The following is a 21,336-nucleotide window of genomic DNA, read 5'->3' on the forward strand; positions in this document are numbered from 1 at the left end:
AAATGTTTTGAGAATAAATGTGTAAGAGAAATTGTCGGTCCTTCGGGGCCCCTGGGCACGGGCCCCGTGTGCCCTTATGGTAAAGACGGTATTGGGTGGGCCGTGAGCTCGTGCATTTATGTATTGTGCGCGCGGAACAAGTTGGCGGCACCTTAGGTATGTGAGCGGCGGGACGTAGAGGCGGGGGCGCTTGCTGTCATTACTGATATGAGATTTGATACTATGGACGAAATCATTATAAGCTTACAAGATGATTCTGAATCAAGCTCAGAGAGTTCAGAATCAAATAATTCAGAGGATATTATGTCAGAGTAATTTCATATAAGTTTATAATATTAATTAAATAATTTCATATATCATTAAAATATGTCAGAATAATTTCATCTTACGGATCGTCTAGAACCTCTGGGTCTGAGGAGGGACTTTGGTTCCCTCTGTATTCCGTACCGTATGTTCCATGGGGAGTGCTCCGAGGAACTGTTCGAGATGATACCATCGCACCGCCCGCCACCGGAGTAGAATTCATCCATACTACCTGGAGCCACTGCGTTCGTCCGCAGTGAGTTTCCAGAGATATCTTTTTTGCCATGTACCATCCGGCTTTGGAATGAGCTCCCCACCACGGTTTTTCCCGAGCGCTATGACATGTCCTTCTTCAAACGAGGCTTGTGGAGAGTACTTAACGGTATGCAGCGGCATGGCTCTGCCCCTGGCATTGCTGAAGTCCATGGGCGACGGTAACCACTCACCATCAGGTGGGCCGTATGCTCGTCTGCCTATACGGCAATAAAACAGTTTTTTATTTATTTAGTCTTTTTTTTTATTGCTTAGATGGGTGGACGAGCTCACAGCCCACCTGATGTTAAGTGGTTACTGGAACCCATAGACATCTACGACGTAAATGCACCACCCACCTTGAGATATAAGTTCTAAGGTCTCAAATAGAGTTACAACGGCTGCCCCACCCTTCAAACCGAAACGTATTACTGCTTCACGGCAGAAATAGGCGGGGTGGTAGTACCTACCCGCGCGGACTCTCAAGAGGTCCTACCACCAGTAATTACGCAAATCATAATTTTGCGGGTTTGATTTTTATTACACGATGTTATTCCTTCACCGTGGAAATCAATCGTGAACATTTGTTGAGTGTCTAATCTCATGTGCGTTACGGGCAGTAGGCGACCCGCCCCCTCACCCCTGTCGCTACCTAAGGCGTCACCAACTAGTTCCGCGCGCACTATAAGCAGTTATAAAAATAGTATTTCAACCACTACCTATTATTGTAATATATTTCATTACGTATTATTTTACAAAATTACGTATGATGACTTCTCGCATATAATGTTTTCTATTAATGTATTTGAAAGTTTTCACGCATGTTGGTACATTTTTTTATTGTTCACATGGGTAGACGAACTCACGGCTCACCTGTTGTTAAGTGGCTACCGAAGAACACATCTACAACACGAAGACATCTACAACGTTGGCAACATTTCGATATCGCGTGCACAAAATCGGGGGGAGGGGTGGTTGGGGGGTGTACATTCGGTAAGGTTAAATAACTGATGACGTCATTAAAAGATTCGTTTATTGTATTACGACGGCACAAGTCCTTGGGTGCGCTTCCACTGCGCCCCCTGCCTCCTGCTGTGGTTGCCGCGGGAGGACTTGTTCTTCTCCTTCCTCTCCCTGTTCACGAGGACGTTCTTTTCTTGACCTTGACCCTTAGCTTTCCCCACGACGTCCACATTCCTGGGTGGCAGATGGAACAATTAAGATATGTTATAAAATTATCATATTTTTTTTTAATATCAGCTCTTAACAGACCGCCAATTGTACTTTTTTTGTATTTAATGTTTCGCATTGTTTATTTATTTTTTTGGTGTACAATAAAGAATACTTTCTCTGTTTTTCTCTCTCTCCCTCTCTCTTTTTTTTTAACGAAGCAGGTCATTTGTGTGTAGTGTAAAAAAAAGGTTGTAATTTTTTTCTGTTTTTTTTATTAAATAAAAAATTAATTCCCCGAAATCAACAATAACTTAAGCTTAAAACAATTATATCACCCACACGATTATCTCGTATATATACAGACACCATGTAAGGTGGTATCTACTAGCGGTAGGACCTCTTGTGAGTCCGTACGGGTAGGTATCACCACCCTGCCTATTTCTGCCGTGAAGCTTGTAACTATACTGAGACCTTAGAACTTATATTTCAAAGTGGGTGGCACATTTACATTGTAGATGTCTATGGGCTCCAGTAATCACTTAACACCAAGTGGGCTGTGAGCTCGTCCACCCATCTCAGCAAAAAAAAAATATGTCAGGGTCGCTGTTCATGGTAGTGAGACCTCGTGACCAAGCCGTATGATATAATTTACAAACTAGCGACCCGCCCTCGCTACGCTTCGGAAACTGTAATTTATTATTGATTTCTCCACTATTTAATGGATGTTATTATACATATAAAACTTCCTCTTCAATCACTCTATCTATTAAAAAAAACCGGGTCAAAATCCGTTGCGTAGTTTTAAAGATTTAAGCATACATAAGGACAGAGAAAGCGACTTTGTTTTATACTATGTAGTGAAGAATGACAACATCTATTTACTTTGCAGGAGGTCTGTATCCTCTGCCCCTCCTGGCCTGGAAGCTGGCCTCTCGCCTCGCCCGGAGCTCCTCGGGGTTCACGCAGAAGTCCATCCTGTTCCTGCTGCTCGAAGGTTTCTCCTCCTCCGGCTCGGGCTCCTCTTCAGATTCCTGGTCAGAAGTAAATTTTAGAATATCAAATTTTTTACGGTAGGCAGCGGCTTGGCTCTGCCCCTGGCATTGCTGAAGTCCACGGGCGACGGTAACCACTCACCATCAGGTGGGCCGTATGATCGTCTACCTACAAGGGCAATAAAAAAAAAAATTACATTACTTCTCTGATTCAAAACTGTGGCGGCAGTCATCACAGAACACAAGGACAGATGCCCGAATTTCGCTTACATTTTCAAGATAAGCTTGCTTAAACAAAATTTCAGATCACGTCGCGTCACTAGTTTGTAGGTAGGTATACGACAAAGGGGAGTTCTTCCACCGAGCGGGTGAGATTGCTCGGTAGACCGACAGTCCGAATGTTTTGTTAGGAGCTTGTGTATATGCAAGCCCATCTTGAAAATGTCGTAAGCGAGATTCAGGCATCTGTCAAATATCTTGTGTTCTGTGATGACTACCGCCACAAAAACCACATGGCAATGTGTTAATCTAAATGTTCTTGTTTTGTATTATGAACCCAAAATCATAATAATAGGTTGGGGAAAAACTTTCTTCGCATTTTTTATGAAAATTCACATTTTTTAATGTAGTTTATTTACATTTAACTTTTTGCCATCTTGTAGGTAAGGACATGATTCCATTGCTATAGAAATTTTGGAGCTTCTGATCAAAATAACGCGACAATTGGTTTTGGCAATCCTCTCGTGATGTTAACCTGACACTGCCTAAAGAATTCTGAAGAGACCTAAACAGATGGAAATCTGAAGATGCAAGGTCAGGATTATATGGCGGATGCATAAACACTTCCAAGCCAAGCTCTCTTAATTTTTGCTGAGTGGTTAAAGATTTGTAAGGTCTAGCGTAATCATGATGAAAAACCACACCCCTTCTGTTGATTAATTCCAGCCGCTTTCTCTCAACTTCTTGCTTTAATCTCATCAGTTGTTCGCACTAGAGTTCAGAATCGATAGTCCTGCCTGGTGGTAACAGCTCATAAAGAATAATGCCCTTCCAATTTCACCACACACACAACATAACCTTGTTGCGAGTTAACCCGGGTTTCGACACAGTCTGTGAAGCCTGACCGGCCATTGACCACGACCTTTTTCGCACGTTCTTGTCGTATTGATCCACTTTTCATCACCAGTTATCGGCTTCTTCAAAAATGGTTCGGTTTCATTACGTCGTAATAAAGAATCACAAATGAGTACACGGTTCATTAGGTTTTTTTCAGTGAGCTCGTGAGGTATCCAAATATCGAGCTTGTTTGTGTACCCAGTTTTTTTCAGATGCGCCAAACCTGTTTTGTGCTCAATTCCCAGTTCTTCAGTTACGTCATAACTACTGATATGCCGATCTTGCTCCACTTTTTCAAAAATGGCGTCCATTTTAGCCGTAATAGGGCGACCAGAGCGACGTGGATCTTTGACATCAAAATTTCCAAATTGAAAACGCTTAAACCAAATTTGTGCTACTCTCACAGACACTGCACTAGGTCCATAAACATCGCAAATTTTAGTCGCGGCTTGCGGTGCATTTTTACCTTTTTTGTAGTAAAATTTTAAAATGTATCGAATTTCTTCATTAGATTCAATCATCTTGACAGTACGAAAAATAAATAAAAATCACACGTTTTCCTAATTCGAATTTGGAATTATCTTCTTTAAAATTTAAACTTTAAATGATACCAAAACCAGCCAGATACAAATACCTAGTCAGGTCATAAATTCTGTCACATGTTTAATGTAAAATAATTGAAACAAGTTTATTCAATAAGTAACCATTCATACACCAAAATGAACTTAACAAAACATAGATTCTTATGACACTAAAGTTTATTCAAAATGACCTCCGTGATTTTGAATACAGGCCTTCAATTTGCGCGGCCAGTCGTCTATCGCAGCACGAACGAGGTCCATGTCAATATCGGCGGCTGCCTTAATCAAGGATGTCTTGAGTGATTCCAAATTGGGATGAGGCTTTGAGCACGCCTTTTCCTCCAAGTGTTGCCATATCTTGTAATCTAACGGATTCAAATCTGGACTGGAGGAGGGCCAGTCTTCGTGCCGGATGAAGTCGATTTCACGCGCCGTCAGCCAGTCTTGTGTGCTCTTCGCTCTATGAGCTGGCGCCGAATCTTATTGGAATACCCAGTGCCTGTTATTGAACATGGTATGAGAAACAGGTTCCACAAGGTTTGTCAGGACTGTATTTTGATACACAACTGCATTCGTTTTTACACCTTTCTCACAAAAATGTACCTCTGTTAAGCCCCAATAAGAAACTCCCAACCATACCATGAGCGAGGATGGAAAATGACCTCGTTGGACACGCGGAATACGATTGCTCGCTTCTTCACTACTGTGTGCGTACACCTTATCATTTTGTTTGTTGTAGCTCTCTTCTACGGTAAAAATTTTTTCATCCGAAAAAAGAATTTCCCGATATTTTTTTCCCGCGTACCGCTTCAACAAAGCGCGGCATCTCTTCAGTCTCAGGTCCATTAGACGAGAATTCAAACGATGTCCTGTTTTTCTTCGATATGCCCAAAGCCAAGTCTTCATTTAACACCCTTTTCACCGTGGTTCTGCTTAACCCCATCTGAAGGGCCAACAATTTCTGCTTACGTTTGGGATTTCTTTGAATTCGCGCCTTCACAGCTTTTATCACTGCTGGAGTCCTAACAGACCGAGGGCGACCACTTCTTGACCTCTCATCTACACTAGAGTCTTCATTGTATCGTTTGATGGTACGATAAACGAATCTTTTGGTTATATTCAAATTTTTCAGTATGTTAAAAATTTGAGTTGGCGCGTAACCGCAACGATGCAACGCAATGACTGCAACACGGTCTTCTTTAAGCGTCCACTCCATATTTAAAAATGAGTAAAATTCTAAAAGTATACATTTTTATTTTCATGAACAATTCGAAATTCGAATTCAATAAACTTTTTTGTGGCCAGCATTCTAAAAGAAAAGTTTTTACTGTGTGACAATACTTATGACCTGACTAGGTAGTATAGCCAAAGAGATTTTATTACAAGTTCATACATACCATAATGCGAAAAGACTTTTCCCCAACCTATTATGTTATTATCGCATGTGATAATAAGAGGTGGGTATGGTGTGTTATGGTGGCGGTGTATGTGGTGGTGTGTGTGGTGGTAGTGGGCAGTGGTGGTGGTAGTGTGCAGTGGTGGTGGTGTGTGGTGGCGGCGGTACCTCGGAGGGCGGGTGGTCGCCGGCGGCGGGCGGCTGCCAGTCGTCCGTGTCGTCGTACTCGTCGGAGTACATGTCCTCCTCGTCGCACACCACGCTGCGCCGTGCAAAACAGACAATGACGCTAAGACTATTTCATTAAACGACCTCACAGTCCGTCTGATGCCGTTACCGCAGTCCATAGACATCAACGATGTGTATGCCACCGCGCATTTAGAGACATGCGGTCTGACTCTCAGTTCTATAGTACAACTATTCTGCTTCGCGGCAAAAATATAGGGGATGGTGGTGCCGACCCGGACGGACTCACGAGACGTCCCTTCCACCAGATTTTATTCCTATACCGCGGAAATTAATCATGTTTTTTTTTTATTGCTTAGGTGGGTGGACGAGTTAACAGCCCACCTGGTGTTAAGTGGTTACTGGAGCCCATAGACATCTACAACGGCTGCCCCACCCTTCAAACCGAAACGCATTACTGCTTCACGGCTGAAATAGGCGGGGTACGTATTATCATTAAGAGAATCGGGAGGACCTTCGTGAGAGATTCCAACGCGCGTGCACCGGGCGCATTGCCCATCTGGTGGCGACGCGCTGACGTCACTAACGCACGTGTGCGTCGCTGAGTACAAACTAGAACTAGACCTAGACTAAAACTAGAATAGACTAGAACTACTACTAGAATCGGTAAGGCGGCACTGATATAGCCTCTCAAGGCTATCAGCTTAGGTAGGACAAAAAACGGGTGCGCGTACTTATGTACGCGTGTAAGAAGTTATACTTTATTTTTAATAAATTTATTTCTTTTTTTTTATATTAAATAGTTAATAATAAATATTTAACGTTAATAATTTAATAATATTTAGTATGAATTATATTAAATAATAATTTTGTCATTTATATTATTAAAAAATGAAAGCTAATAACACTTTTTTTTACGAGTGTACATGCGCGACAGTTCACCTGCGGCTATATTCAGACTCGCCAAGTTACGTCGGTCGTATTGTAATGAGCGATTTAGTGGGCAACTTCATTTCTGTTAATTTTGTGTCACGGTGCGCGCGCATCGTAAAATTTCACTCTCATCAATTTTTCCTAACGCGCCTAAAGTATAACTTCAAAAGCAAAGCAGTTGAAGCTCACCTGTACTTGGCGTAGATGTCCGCGAGCCCCCGGAGCTCCGTCTTGTCGTCGAGCATTTGCGTGAGGTCCTTGTACTTGGACCTCCGCTTGCCGACGTGCATCCGGGCCGTGACCACGTCGTCCCGGGACATGAGGTCGAACTCGTCTCCGTCAAACACGTTCAGCCGTTGGATGCCGGTCTCCAGGTAGCGCCTGTCGACCGGGTCCTCCGGTATTATAGGCAGGCTCCGGTCTAGTGCTGGAAAGTTAAATCCACCAATTTACTGTCCCTATATCCCTATGTATGCTTAAATCTTTAAAACTACGCAACGGATTTTGATGCGGTTTTTTTTAATAGATAGAGTGATTGAAGAGGAAGGTTTATATGTATAATAACATCCATTAAATAGTGGAGTAATACTGTTATTTTTGAGGTTTCTATTGTGATGTCGTAAATAATCAATAATAAAATTTCATGTTTCCGAAGCGAAGCGAGGGCGGGTCGCTAGTCAATTATAAACAAAGAAACTTGGATACTAGTTTGTTTCGTTTTGTTTACTAGGATGCTACTGGCATGTATGATAATGGATATCGACAATTACCTCTCAAGGGTTCCGCCAGATTATCTTCCAACACGCTGTTTATCACCCGTTCGGAATTGAAGCCGTAATGTTGTAAGCACTTCAGTATGAAGCCGTCCCCGAGGTGCGGCAGGATGTCCCGGACCTCGCTGATCAGCGACTGCTCCTTGACGGTGTCCGGGATCTCGTTGTCTGAGGGGGCGGGGTGGGGCGTGCCGATGTGGGGGGTGGCGGTGTTGGGGGCGGGGGGCGGGGCGGGCTCCGGCGCTGGCTCGTCCAGGCTCGAGTAGACAGCTTGCAATATAAAGTCCGTTTTCACGGTGTCTCTATGGTTTTTTTCGTTAAGAAAAATGTAAACGATGGAAACTAAACGTTATGTTATACATGTTTTATGTTATTCATTTGTAGATACATTGAATTTAATTGAATTCAGTTCAGTTTAGTTTAGTTTAGTTTAGTTTAGTTTGGTTTAGTTTAGTTCGGCCTTCACTTTCATTAATTCGAGCTTTATTAATTTTTTTGTTTCTCTCATGATTGAACTTGTTTTTATTGGTTGAAGACCTTGAATTGGCTAAAGTATGTTTCTAAATATGTACGTACAGACTTTATTCACGGTTCATTTATTGGTTATGTCATATACATATATGTGTGCGACTAACACGCGGTCGATGCTCCATCATGTCACGCATATTTTTGTCTCTTTTTAGTGTCGAGTTTCCGTTCCTTCGAGTTTAAAATTACAAAGGGATATTCACATTGCAACGATAAAATCTGTTAAAGGATACATTTCAGGACACGCCTGCCTCAGTAAGTCCAGGTCCTCGTGCACTGGGTAACAGCTGTGGTAGTCTTTGATGAGAAGCCTTTCGGAGAGACCTTCCATCATCACCGCCAGGTAATCTTCCACGTGGCTCTCTTTACTACCTCTATGGAGACAGAATTTATACTATACTAACCGTACTCGCCCGCGTCGCTGGGCAAGAAAAGGTAAACAAATTATTAATAAGAGGTCATTGACTGACGCCCCTTTTCTCTATCTCTTTCTATTACATATGCGTGTGTGCGTGCGTGCTAGTGTCGAGATTCGAGTGTTTCAAAACTGCCTAATTTATACTTTATATTATACAATGTTTAATTGCTTATTTTTATAAACAAACTAGCCGTACTTACCCGCTTCGCTGAGCATTTAAAATTAGCATTATTATTTATTGTCATTATTATTAAGGAGTCCAACACTCATATAAATATTAGCCTATCCATTACGTACATGTAATTTCTACATGGATACCAAGTTTCAAGTCAATCGGATGCATGGTTCAGTAGTTATAACGTAACATCCGTAAAAACCACTGTAGTTTTATATATTAGTATAGATAAATCAGTTTATTTTGGAATTTATTTTTTATTTTTCGTTCACCACCAACCCACCCGTTCAACACTACCCTCTTTATCCCTCGACCTGTCACCGTCCGTGAATTAACCCACCGACACAGCCCACTGAGTTTCTCGCCGGATCTTCTCAGTGGGTCGCGTTTCCGATCCGGTGGTAGATTCTACGAAGCACGGCTCTTGCTAGGGACAGTGTTAGCAACACTCCGGTTTGAGCCCCGTGAGCTCACCTACACACGTTAGGGTGAAGCTGAAGTAGCCTCTCAAGGCTATCAGCATAGGTAGAAAAAAAATATCCCTCGAGCAATTCGTTCCTCAAAATTGGGACAGATGGCGCCGCTCATAAAAGGCGGGAAAACAAATTTACCAATACTAGATACAACAGTATGATTGATAAGTTTACGATGGAGTCAGAGCTAGCACGAGGTACAAACCTTGACTGCTGGAAATGAAGATTATATTACCTTTCGAGTCGGAACGTGTAACTGCTTCATCAGTGGGCACTTGCAGGTCACAGCCACACCACAGCACTCCACAAGCCTTAGATGTGACCTGAGATCCCATATTCCCATTTGGTAGGCAGCGGCTTGGCTCTGCCCTTGGCATGGGCGTCCCGTCCATGGGCGACGGTAACCACTCATCATCAGGTGGGCCGTATGCTTGTCTGCCTACAAGGGCAATAAAAAAAAAAAACTGAGACCTTAGAACTTATATCTCAAGGTGTGTGGCGCATTTACGTTGTAGATATCTATGGGTTCCAGTAACCACTTAAAACCAGTAATAAAAAAAAATTCCAAGTTTGGTGGCGACAGTCACATTACGCTATAATGTTCCTCCACACTTAAAACCAAGTGAACTAAAATTTTGAAGGACGCTTTGAAAGGGGTCAACATCATATTCGAAGATTCCGTTACAAACATACGTACGTCTGAAGCTAATAAAAGCGTATTAAAAAAAAGAGGAAAGAAAAGTTTTATTAGAATACTCACTCTTCACTAAATATAGCGTTTTTATAAACCGCCAATATCTCTCTAAATACATCGATGAGTTCAGCTCTAGCCGTGTCGAGGTACGACTCTATTTCCGTATACGCGACGCTGGTCTGATCCCCCACCTCCTCCAGCTTCTCGTAAAGCTGCGGTACACCATATTCGTAAAGTTGAACTATACTGAAAACATTTTGATTTCAGAACTTTTATATCGAATTGATTCAAATAATTAAATAATCAAAATCATGTGAGCTTATGATGAGCTTCCGAGAATGTACGAATGTGGTCTAAATAGAACATTTTTGCGATCATAACAACTTACACCTCAAGATATTCTTATTATGTGGGAAACGTAACATTTAGAGTGAAAGGGATGAATGTATGGCGAAGAAAGGGACGGAGGAGAGATGGTCAAGATGGCGATCGAGCATTAGAAAGTGAACAACTACAACGTGTGCTAAAATAATATATTTTGTGACTCTACAAAAAGGCTGTGCTATTTTACTTTGAGCGAACCCCACATATTTCATATTATGTATAAAATTATTTTTTTCTTCTAATATATGAAAAGACTCAAAAATATCCTAAATTTTTCTAAGTATTTTTTATTAGTATCATAAAAGATCATCAATGTCCGACAAAAGCACGAGAAAATGCTATTTAACTGTTTCATTTTTATCAACTTACCTTAAAACAAAATTAGTCTTCCTAAATATATTAACTCCCTTAGGGTACACTTGTATAAATATCCTCAGAGTCAATGCGGTGTCCAACAAATGTATTATTAAATCTTTGAGCACTTCAAAAGTGAGTTTATCCTTTGTCTTACTGTTTGTGGGCCGCCTTATCTCGCTGAACCCTTTGAAGGTCTCAGGTAAGTTCGGTGGCTCATCACTATCATAATCTTTGTTGACTTGTAGGATAATGAATTTAAAAGCCTGCAATGTCAATTGAAAGGATTTACAATGGCTAGTGTTGCTGATGCCGTCCTGAAGCTACTGCTATATAATTGAGACTTACTGCATGTATCAAGATGTGACTAATGGCTAATGGCAACATTACAGTCATGTCTATGAGCTCCTGTAACTTACTTAATACCAAAAGACCGTGATAGCTAGTTTACTAGTGTACACAATGAAAAAAAAAACCAAAAATATACAAATACAGGTTAAGTTTAATAGAAGATGTTTCTTGAGGAGTTTGAGGAACGTACCAATATCTTCTGATACTAAAGAGCTAAACTGCTCTGCATCAGTGCCTATTTACCTCATGAACGAAGGCCACAGCAGCCACAGCATCTGTCTCATACCTCGGCTGCAATGTGAAGAGACTGTCCAACACTCGTGACACATGCCTTGTGTTGTCCACACCATATGTCAAACATATGTCCCATATTATCGGTATCGTGAATATGAAATTATTGTACAGTACGTCACCCATATATTCTTTTGACATCCAGCAAGACTGAAATCGGATAGTTTATGTTAATTTCTCGTACAAATTGGACATATTTAAACATTCAAATTGTTATTGTTGCATCTCTTAACATAATTGATTTGCCTGATTGAATCTGACCACTGACTATAAGGAAGATTGCAGGCCCATACATGTTGATACCGACCTGCCTATTTGGGCCCTCAATTACTTACTTTGCTCTCTTTATTCGTGACAAGTCTACTAAAAACTATAAGTACAAATCTTCTAATCTCCTCATATAAATTCTGTATCTCTTTACTTTCGTGTGGGGGTAAATATGGAGGGGTGGCTTCTTGTAAAAACGACACGAGGGTATCCATACATGTCGGGTGATAGAGAACTGTACTCCAGAACCTGAAATTGAGATGATACACTAGAATTAACTTGGAGTATGAAATAGAAAAACAAAAAAGTAATGAGATGATATAGGATGAAATAAGAGTTTCCTGTTCACTCTGCATAGGAGTACATCATTCACAAACTTTCAATATGGATAAACTAAATAATAGTTCGATTCTGAGGCAAGTGCGAATTTTGTTGGTAATTATACATTAGAAAGTATTTATGTAAGTAATGCCTTCCAAAAAAAAAGCTCTGTAATAATTAAGCTAAACTATAATAATAATAATTAGCTATAGTAATATAGAATAAAGCCTATAAAAGGTTTTTTTAATTCTTTTTTATTGCTTCGATGGGTGGACAGCCTCACAGCCCACCTGGTGTTAAGTGGTTACTGGAGCCCATAGACATCTACAAAGTAAATGCGCCACCCACCTTGAGACATAAGTTCTAAAGCCTCATTATAGTTACAATAGCTATCCCACTCTTCAAACCGAAAGGCATTACTGCTTTACAGCCCAAATAAGCAGGGTGATGGTACCTACTCGTCCGGACTCATGAGCAGTCCTATCACCAGTAAATGCAATGCATACTTATTACACAATGCAACTTGATCTTTCAAGGAGGTGGTTATGATATGTGAGGCACTGACTGCTCACCATCAAGCAGACCAGGGGTTCTCAAACTTATTTTGTCTCTTACCTACTTTGAGAATAAATTCTTTCTTAGCACCCCCTTTTTTACACTTACTTAAAAACCACTATAACTTCAAATTAAATTAGTTATTGCAAGTTGTATTTGTGGAGATTAATCATTCAGTCATAAAACAGGATGGATATATGAGAGAAATATCGAACGGAGTTAGTTTGAGCAATATCTTAATTAATATTAGTTGATGTTCACAAGTTGTAGTCGAGAATAGAGAACTCAGTCAGTGTCTGAGAGTCCTCATAGATGAAATTACAAATCGTCTCCCAAGCTTCTACACAAGGCCTAAATTTTTTCTCGGTTTTCTCTCCTCCCCCCTTTTAGGCTTGCAACGCCGACAAGGGGGCGTTATCGCCCACTTTGGGAAAGACTGAAGTAGACCATAATAATATGTTCATTAGCATATTATGATGATACCAAAAAACTGTAAATAACTATCAATATGCAGCAATTACTTATGGTATTCCAAACTCAGTAGCCATTTCAAATCTGTTAAGTATACTGCCATCTTGGTCTTCCACATGTCCACAGCACCAATCACCATACTGCTGCCTGATGGTGGTCTTTCATAAACAGACAATGTCTTATTATCCACCCAGTACGGATCCTGTGAATTATTTTGTATTGAGGAACTAGTCTATCAGTCAAAAATAGTAAACATAAATCTTGCATGATTTCAGTAAATCTTACATATTCACTAAACACAGTAATGATATAAAAATGAAACCACAGTACCAGTAGCGTAATGATCTAAACTGAAAGATAAACTCGAGCCAAGGTAGTTCCCTTGGCTCGAGTTTATCTTTCAAGCCCCCAGTTTTAGTTTTAGTTGCTCTGCTGCTCTTAGGTTACAACTGAAACCATGACTATGTCTCTATGACGCAACGTAAGCGGCACAGCTCAGCCGATTCCTACTGCTTAGTAATAGTATATATATATATATATCAGTATATATAGTAGTGTAGAATAAAAACGATAATATAGTATATAAAAGTATAGTATAAAAGAGTAGTATAATACTGCTTAAAAATAGTCTATGTTTTTTTTTTTTTTTTTTTTTTATTGCTTAGATGGGTGGACGAGCTCACAGCCCACCTGATGTTAAGTGGTTACTGGAGCCCATAGACATCTACAACGTAGACGCGCCACCCACCTTGAGATACAAGTTCTAAAGTCTCAGTATAGTTACAACGGCTACCCCACCCTTCAAACCGAAACGCATTACTGCTTCACGGCAGAAATAAGCAGGGCGGTGGTACCTATCCGCGCGGACTCAGAAGAGGTCCTACCACCAGTAATTACGCAAATTATAATTTTGCGGGTTTAATTTTTATTACACGATGTTATTCCTTCACCGTGGAAGTCAATCGTGAACATTTGTTGAGTACATATTTCATTAGAAAAATTGGTACCCGCCTGCGGGATTCGAACACCGGTGCATCGCTTCAACACGAATGCACCGGACGTCTTATCCTTTAGGCCACGACGACGACTACGGCAAAAATCTACTCACAAACATATTTAAAAACAGGGCTTTTATTGTTAATTGTTGCGCAAAAAGTTTGTAGGTATTATACAGAAATAGATTCAAGAGCATATAACTAAAATAATCGATGTTTAACAGAATTTTACAAAATGATTATATGTACCATATTATGTATAATGTTATATCTCACCAAAGCTTTAATTTGTTGTATAACGCCGGCGTTCGTCACAGTTAAAAACACCGCTTCAATTGGCAAGTAGTCGGGATTCTAAAAAAAATCAAAATTGGCTGAAGTGTTTGATTAAACTAAGTACATGTAAGTCGGTGAAATTGGTACTTACACGAAATTCGACGTGTTTATCTGACATAATTTTAACTTAAATAAAATGTAATTAAATAACTTTTTAATTTTTAGTGCGAATATATTATTTTCTACTTCACAAAATTTAATTTTGAATGATGAATATTGCTATGTATGTATGTATGTATTATAGCTATTGACACGAAACACGGTTTCCGTTCGGAAATATCGTTCCAGCTGGTTTTGACACTTTTGACAATATGTAGTAGGAGTTCCATTTTTCTAATTGGAAAGGCGATAATGTCAAACCATACAACCTTGTTATTCCAATGCTTTGTTATTCCTGTTTTATGAACAATGAAATGGAACGAAAGGAATAATAATTGAAGATTTGGTTATTAACTAAAGCTATTAAATGATAATAAAATAATTATATAAACAAAATCGTAGCAGTCAAAATCAGGGACCTTTTGGCGAGAACGCGAGAAGCTAAATTGTGTAAATTGTTTTATTTTATAAATTTAGTGTTTTTTCATGTTTAAGGGCGTATAATAACGGCACTTTATTAACTCTCTAGTATCTCTCAAAGTGCACAAATGTGGAAAAATGAAACAAAACTGTTGGACGGTTAAATTTGAGGGGATTGGGTTCTGTAGGTGATGAGGGGCTATTTAAAAACACAACTGCTTCGTTATAATTATATTGCAGATAGCTTGAACACTTTTACACCATTATACAATTATTATCTTTATATTTTTTATAAAACTATTACATGTTTCTCTTGCCGTGTCTAGATGAGAAGTTCTGACTTTTCTTATATTAGGAGAATACAATCATCTGTTTTTTTTAAACATTTAAAATAATTCTGATATTTGAAATCTGTAAACATGTGTCAAGTGTTGCCTGCCATTACATTTATATTCAAACTCCAACAAAAACTAATGGACATAGCTTCTAGGTATCTTCCAAACAGTTCACTAAAAAGTCTCAGTAAATGACCACCATTTTACTGAGATTTTATTTCATCTTATATCATCATCTCATTTCATAATATAATTTTTTATATAAAAAATATATAATGATATCTATCTATCTCTTAGGTTTATGGCGTTTCCTTTTAGATTTCGCCAATGTCAAGTGTATTTAATACTCTGCTTTCTATAGCGGGCTTCGTGAAAAAATTTAATGATATAATTTTTGTATAAAAAATATGACATAATTATATATAATATAAAAAAATATATTAAAAAATTAGGCTGTATGGCATGATACCTTCGCCTTTCCAATTAGAAAAACAAAACTACTACTGTAAACTGTAACGCCAGTTTTGAAATTTGTAAACAAAAGTTATAAATTTGGTTAAATATGAAAAGAAATGATGTGAAAGTAAAGAAAACACTAGTAAGAAATTGTGAACAGAAAATTGAACAGAAGAAACACGTCGCACATGAAGTCGCTAGTACATCCAAAATTACCGGGATTAATTTACATGATACAGAACTGAGTAAACCGACTCTCTGTTCTAGTGAATTGTTTGCAAACTATTTAACGAATGCAAAAAAAGCCGTAGCATCGAAAGTTCTGGTTTCGAATTCCAATAAAAAGGATGTTAATGCTACGGTAAGTTAGAAGATAAGGTGTTTATTTTGCTCTATAGGTGCCGGCAATGGTCCTAATGGATTTTGTTCATCAAATGTTTTATTTGCCAAAAGCAATCTTGGTGCAAAATTATCATGTTCTTCTGAATACAATCATTAATTTCTATAGAAGTCGTTGTGGCCTAACGGATAAGACGTCCAGTGCATTCGTGTTGAAGCGATGCACCGGTGTTCGAATCCCGCAGGCGGGTACCAATTTTTCTAATGAAATATGTACTCAACAAATGTTCACGATTGACTTCCACGGTGAAGGAATAACATCGTGTAATAAAAATCAAACCCGCAAAATTATAATTTGCGTAATCACTGGTGGTAGGACCTCTTGGGAGTCCGCACGGGTAGGTACCACCACCCCGCCTACTTCCGCCGTGAAGCAGTAATGCGTTTCGGTTCGAAGGGTGCGGTAGCCGTTGTAACTATACCTGAGATCTTAGAACTTATATCTCGAGGTGGGTGGCGCATTTACGTTGTAGATGTCTATGGGCTCCAGTAACCACTTAACACCAGGTGGGCTGTGAGCTCGTCCATCCATCTAAGCAATAAAAAAATAAAAAAAAATATTAGTACACATACTATATAGACATAAAAATAATATATGCGCAACACTAATAGATAAATGTGGTTCCTATATAGATTGCATCAATCGCTCATTGAAATTGTCTTACAGATATGCGATGCTTTCGCGTATTGAATATTTAAAGCTCTTCTTTGTACTGACTGTAAAATAGTTTTTGTAGCCAATGAATAGATTGCAAGAATCTTCTGACTTTAGTTTACAAGTTTTGTTTGGAACTATATCGAAGCTTGAAAGGCAAACGTGACTAAGCGACAATAACTGCTTTGTACATAAATGACAGGCAATAACCATATTTGATGCGCAAAAAAAATATATTTCTACGTCTATTGAAATCATTTCAATCCTACAGCTACTAGCTAGATTCGTAAAAATTAATTTTGTTTTCAGGTATTTCAACTTTAAATTAGTCTATTGTAAAGTTCACGGATTGTCGCTTAATCATGTTTGCCTTTCAAGAGTTGATATGTTGTAGCTTTATTTGGCCTACAGTATTAGTCTGCTGTGTGCTGGGTGCTAATTTGCCTTAGGAATTTAAGCCAAATATAATTTAGAGTTAATTTCAAATAAGTCTTAATTATTATATAATTAATATAATTTAAATTTAATTATTAATTGTAAATAAACATAAATAAAGACTTTGTCTTTTATAAAATTTGTAATATGATTAAAAAAATTTAATCTTGTGCCTATTTTACTTTGTGTGTGTATTTCATAGAATAATTAATTTCTTTTTCTTTTTGTTATAAAATTTTTAAAATCTTTTAATGGTACCTGTCTGTTCTAGTTAACAAAGAAACTAAATTTCCATTTCAATGAGAAAATATACCGGAACCTCATAGAATTGAATTCGAATGACATAGAAACAAGAAAAAACGACAAGAGGCCACCAGCTACAATATCTACAAAACGGGATTTAGAACCAGATATTGAAGACTTTTATGAAAACAACAAGGAGGATGATAGTCCGCCACAGATACAAACAATTAGGCACAAGTTTAAACCTGTGAAAAAAGTTGAAATGGGACAGTTACATAAATTAGTTAATAAATATGAAAATTTATGATATTTAATGAAATTATTGTTGTGCATAAACAAGTCTTGAACACTTCTGATGTTGCTGCCATTAGGCTCACACCAATATGTGGGTTATCTGTTATCACCTGTATTTAACAGCAAATGAAAAATATATACATAATACAAAAAGGCTTCCCAAATCTGAAACTGTAAATACCACCCTATTATTATTACCAATGTCAGATAGGTGGTGGAGCTCTAAAACCTATGACAGCAACCCTCATATTTCTGTCGTGACCACCCTAAAACATTGAATATCCTCTAGGTCCGAATCCAGTGGCCTAAACTGGACTGGGACAGACATTCTTTATCTTCTCGGGGCAGAGTATGGGCTTTCTGACAAATATTTGTCTGACCATAAAATAAAACAATGACCATTTGTAATTTTTGAAAATTCCTATTTTGAAAAACTTCAGATTGAAGATGAGACCGATATTCCCAAGCATGTGTTTGTTTTTGACCATTTGACATGGGGTGCCAACAGCATTAATAAGTTATAGACAGTCACAATTTATATTGGGTTCACTTTCAGGATTTTCTGTTAGGGATCAATACACTGTAGTTAATAAATTTATCAAGTATAACATTATTTATTAATCATTCTTATTGTTACTGGTATTGAATTCACAGAGATATGAAAAATGAAATTTTAAATATAATTAACATTAAAACTTATTGGTTTTTTCTTCTTCTATGATCAACATGACATAATTACTGTTAGCTTTAAGAAAAATTATGTACATACAGGCTACACAAAAACCATAATCGTTATAATTTTATGTGTAGGAGCGAGCAGTCATTCAAACAGAGGTTATCACATACTACAATTTAGCTGATAACATTTGTAACTAAGTGATAATGTAAAGAACACTGTGTCGATTGTTCAAATGTTATTATTAGATTTAGCTTCATCGTGCTGGGTTGCTAACTTTGATAAGTCTCCCTATAAATCCCGAATTAATTTGTGCCACAATACCATAAATAAACACAACTTCGATTATTTCTTGAAGTTATACTTCTTTAGGCGCGTTATTAAAAATTGATGAGAGTGAAATTTTACGATGCGCGCGCACCGTGACACAAAATTAACAGAAATGAAGTTGCCCACTAATGCCCACTAAATCTCTCATTACAATACGACCGACGTAACTTGGCGAGTCTGAATATAGCCGCAGGTGAACTTTCCGAACCGTACCGAGAATTATCGAATTTATACAATGTCAACAAAAGGGATGTCCAATATTCGTGTTTGAGGATGTTGTTTTTCAAATTGATTAAAATAAAAAAAGAAGTAACTTTAATAAAAATAAAGTATAACTTCTTACGCGCGTACATAAGTACACGCACCTTTTTTTATTTATTTAAAACAAGTGTTAGCAATGTTAGCCGCTTCAACACGTTACCGTTTCATCACCGTATTCACAATTTTAGTTTGTTTTACCATAATGCCGTGATTTTAGTCTACCCGTTCCACAATCCCATATACCTAACTGAAATAATATAACTAGTAAATACACTTGGTCTTAATATGTATGTAATTTATTATTAGTACTAATAGTAGATTACTTCAAGATGAGGAAACGAGTTATAATTATGAAGTTCCTGGAGTATTCCAGCTGATCAGAGATTTACAGTAACTACGATTTCCTGCTTTTCCTACGGCTTTTTTGTGTAGGTAGATACCCTCAATCATTGTAGATTGGGTTTTTAAGAACAAGTGACAGATGTCCTTTAATCGTAACGGCAAATTACAAAACGTTGGGGGTCAAAAAAAAACGAAAGCGACATTTAAGACCTTGTGAAAAGACTAAAATTCTAAAATATATTATTAGGTAGTTCAAGTTTATGGTAACTGACACTTAATTAGCCAGTTTGGCCATATTGGTAAACCCGGTGTATGAATTGTATGACATTCAGCTACTACTCGAGTAAAGAGTGAAGTGCGACTTGCAATTGCAAATAATAAACTATTAACAATATTCTCTACATTTAATGATTTGTATCTCTTTATCTTGTAAAATGTCCACCAAGAGCATCAACCAATCAACTGGCAGTTTATTAATATTAAAATTTATCATGATACTTGTCTGATCAGAATAATTCCGGAAAATCATTCTTGCAAACTTTTAATCGGTGTGGTCCGCCGTACTGTCATATTAACATTTAATAAAATGGTCATCATCATTAGCCCTACGACTTGCCAGAATGACCAGTGTGCTTAGTGCAAGTTTTTTAACGTTGTCGATTGCGTAAAAGTTAACTCGAATTTGTATGGAGTTTTACCTATGTTTATGGGCGCTGTTCCAACTGCATACATACAAATTCGAATTAACTTTTACGCTATCAAAAACGTTAAAAACTCGCATTAAGCACAGGGACATGGCTGCGTCTAAGGAAATCATGTCCTCGGTTCACATTGTGCAAATCTTATTCACGCTGCGCGTGAGTGGTCGCTGTTCGAAAATTTGGACGACGTTCTCGGAGTATTATCCAGCAAAGACAATATGATGCATGCCAAGCGTGGCGATCAGTGTTGCCGCTGGGCAAACATTGGGTTGCCGTACTGGAGAAAAAAATCTACCGTATTTAAACAAAAATTGCCGTACAAAGTAATTAAAATTTTCAAATTTCAATTAAAAGTATTTTATTATTTATTTTAGACTAGAAATTAAAACAGTACATATTTATTTTTCACTTCTCTCTTCCCATCAAATATGTATTATTGCCTAAAGTAAGTTCAGTTTCAATAATCTCATTTTTTTCGTAATTTGATGGTTTTTTCATTTTTTATTCATTTCGGGGGTTGGCTTAAAGTTCGCACAGTTTGAATGCTTTCTGACAATGCACTGTTTTGGTAATAATGTTCCATTTATGGCATATGTTAAGAGGCGGTTTCTTTGTTTTGTTTTGATTAGGTTTACTGCATTAAAGAATCTTTTTTATACACTATCTCACGTATCGCTACACTGCAATTTTTATGCATGCAGTTAAAATTAAGCTACACTTGCTAGTACAAACAATGAAACAAGAGCGAGGCGGCGAGGCGACTTGAGGAGAGGACTTAAAGAGCAGGCGTTGTAGATTATAGGGAATTCCTCGTACCAAACATGAAACATTGTCTATTATAAGAGTTGGATGTGTTCATGTTTACGCAAAAAGTAGCCACGTCCTGTAATCTCTTTGGATACATTAATTGTTTTTTAACTTTATGCTCTTGTTAGCCGACTTAAACTAATAGGTGTATGGCACTATAAAAGAACAAAAAAAAAAAGCTCTTGTTGCCGTATTTTAGAATACGGCAATGACTACTCTGCCGTATGCAGTACAATTTGTCTTTTAGAAGCGTGATTGCCGTACGAAACGGCAATTGCCGTACATTTGGCAACGCTGGTGGCGATTGCAGTAGCTCTACCTGACTTGAAATGTTCAGTTTCCCACAGTTTTTACTTTTAATCTTGAAAAACTTAGTTTAATTCACGATATTTAAAAAATCTGACTTTCTATATATTCTTTATTGATAGAGAAAAAAATCATGTCCCCTTAAAAATTCATAAGCGACAAACTAATATAATGTATGGTTAATTAAATTAAATTAAATCTTTAATTGGCAATACACCAATTCATGTTCAAAATTTAAATAAATAGACAAATGTAGTTG

The 21,336-nt window shown here is 38.0% G+C and overlaps 2 protein-coding genes and 1 long non-coding RNA gene across 3 annotated transcripts; 1 reads left to right on the plus strand and 2 right to left on the minus strand.

The window, feature by feature from the left end:
• Window positions 1-1,566: 1,566 nt before the first annotated feature.
• Window positions 1,567-14,603, minus strand: LOC101742293 (activating signal cointegrator 1 complex subunit 2). Its single transcript, XM_004923903.5, has 13 exons — window positions 14,410-14,603; window positions 14,259-14,336; window positions 13,038-13,189; window positions 11,709-11,889; window positions 11,326-11,523; window positions 10,747-10,997; window positions 10,060-10,239; window positions 8,467-8,607; window positions 7,703-8,007; window positions 7,122-7,359; window positions 5,982-6,075; window positions 2,611-2,759; window positions 1,567-1,752 (listed from the first exon to the last, which is right to left on the minus strand). Exons 1-13 carry the CDS (start codon window positions 14,434-14,436, stop codon window positions 1,596-1,598), a joined length of 2,151 nt encoding a protein of 716 aa, XP_004923960.1. The 5' UTR covers window positions 14,437-14,603; the 3' UTR covers window positions 1,567-1,595.
• A 1,053-nt stretch (window positions 14,604-15,656) lies between these two features.
• LOC101742440 (uncharacterized) lies at window positions 15,657-18,353 on the plus strand. Its single transcript, XM_004923904.4, has 2 exons — window positions 15,657-15,989; window positions 17,389-18,353. Exons 1-2 carry the CDS (start codon window positions 15,735-15,737, stop codon window positions 17,665-17,667), a joined length of 534 nt encoding a protein of 177 aa, XP_004923961.1. The 5' UTR covers window positions 15,657-15,734; the 3' UTR covers window positions 17,668-18,353.
• On the minus strand, window positions 18,249-19,379 carry LOC119630306 (uncharacterized). Its single transcript, XR_005246098.2, has 2 exons — window positions 19,245-19,379; window positions 18,249-19,168 (listed from the first exon to the last, which is right to left on the minus strand). It is a non-coding gene; the product is annotated as an uncharacterized LOC119630306 (long non-coding RNA).
• Window positions 19,380-21,336: the final 1,957 nt, after the last annotated feature.

Source organism: Bombyx mori, chromosome 3 (assembly GCF_030269925.1).
Source record: "Bombyx mori chromosome 3, ASM3026992v2".
Classification (NCBI taxonomy): domain Eukaryota; kingdom Metazoa; phylum Arthropoda; class Insecta; order Lepidoptera; family Bombycidae; genus Bombyx; species Bombyx mori.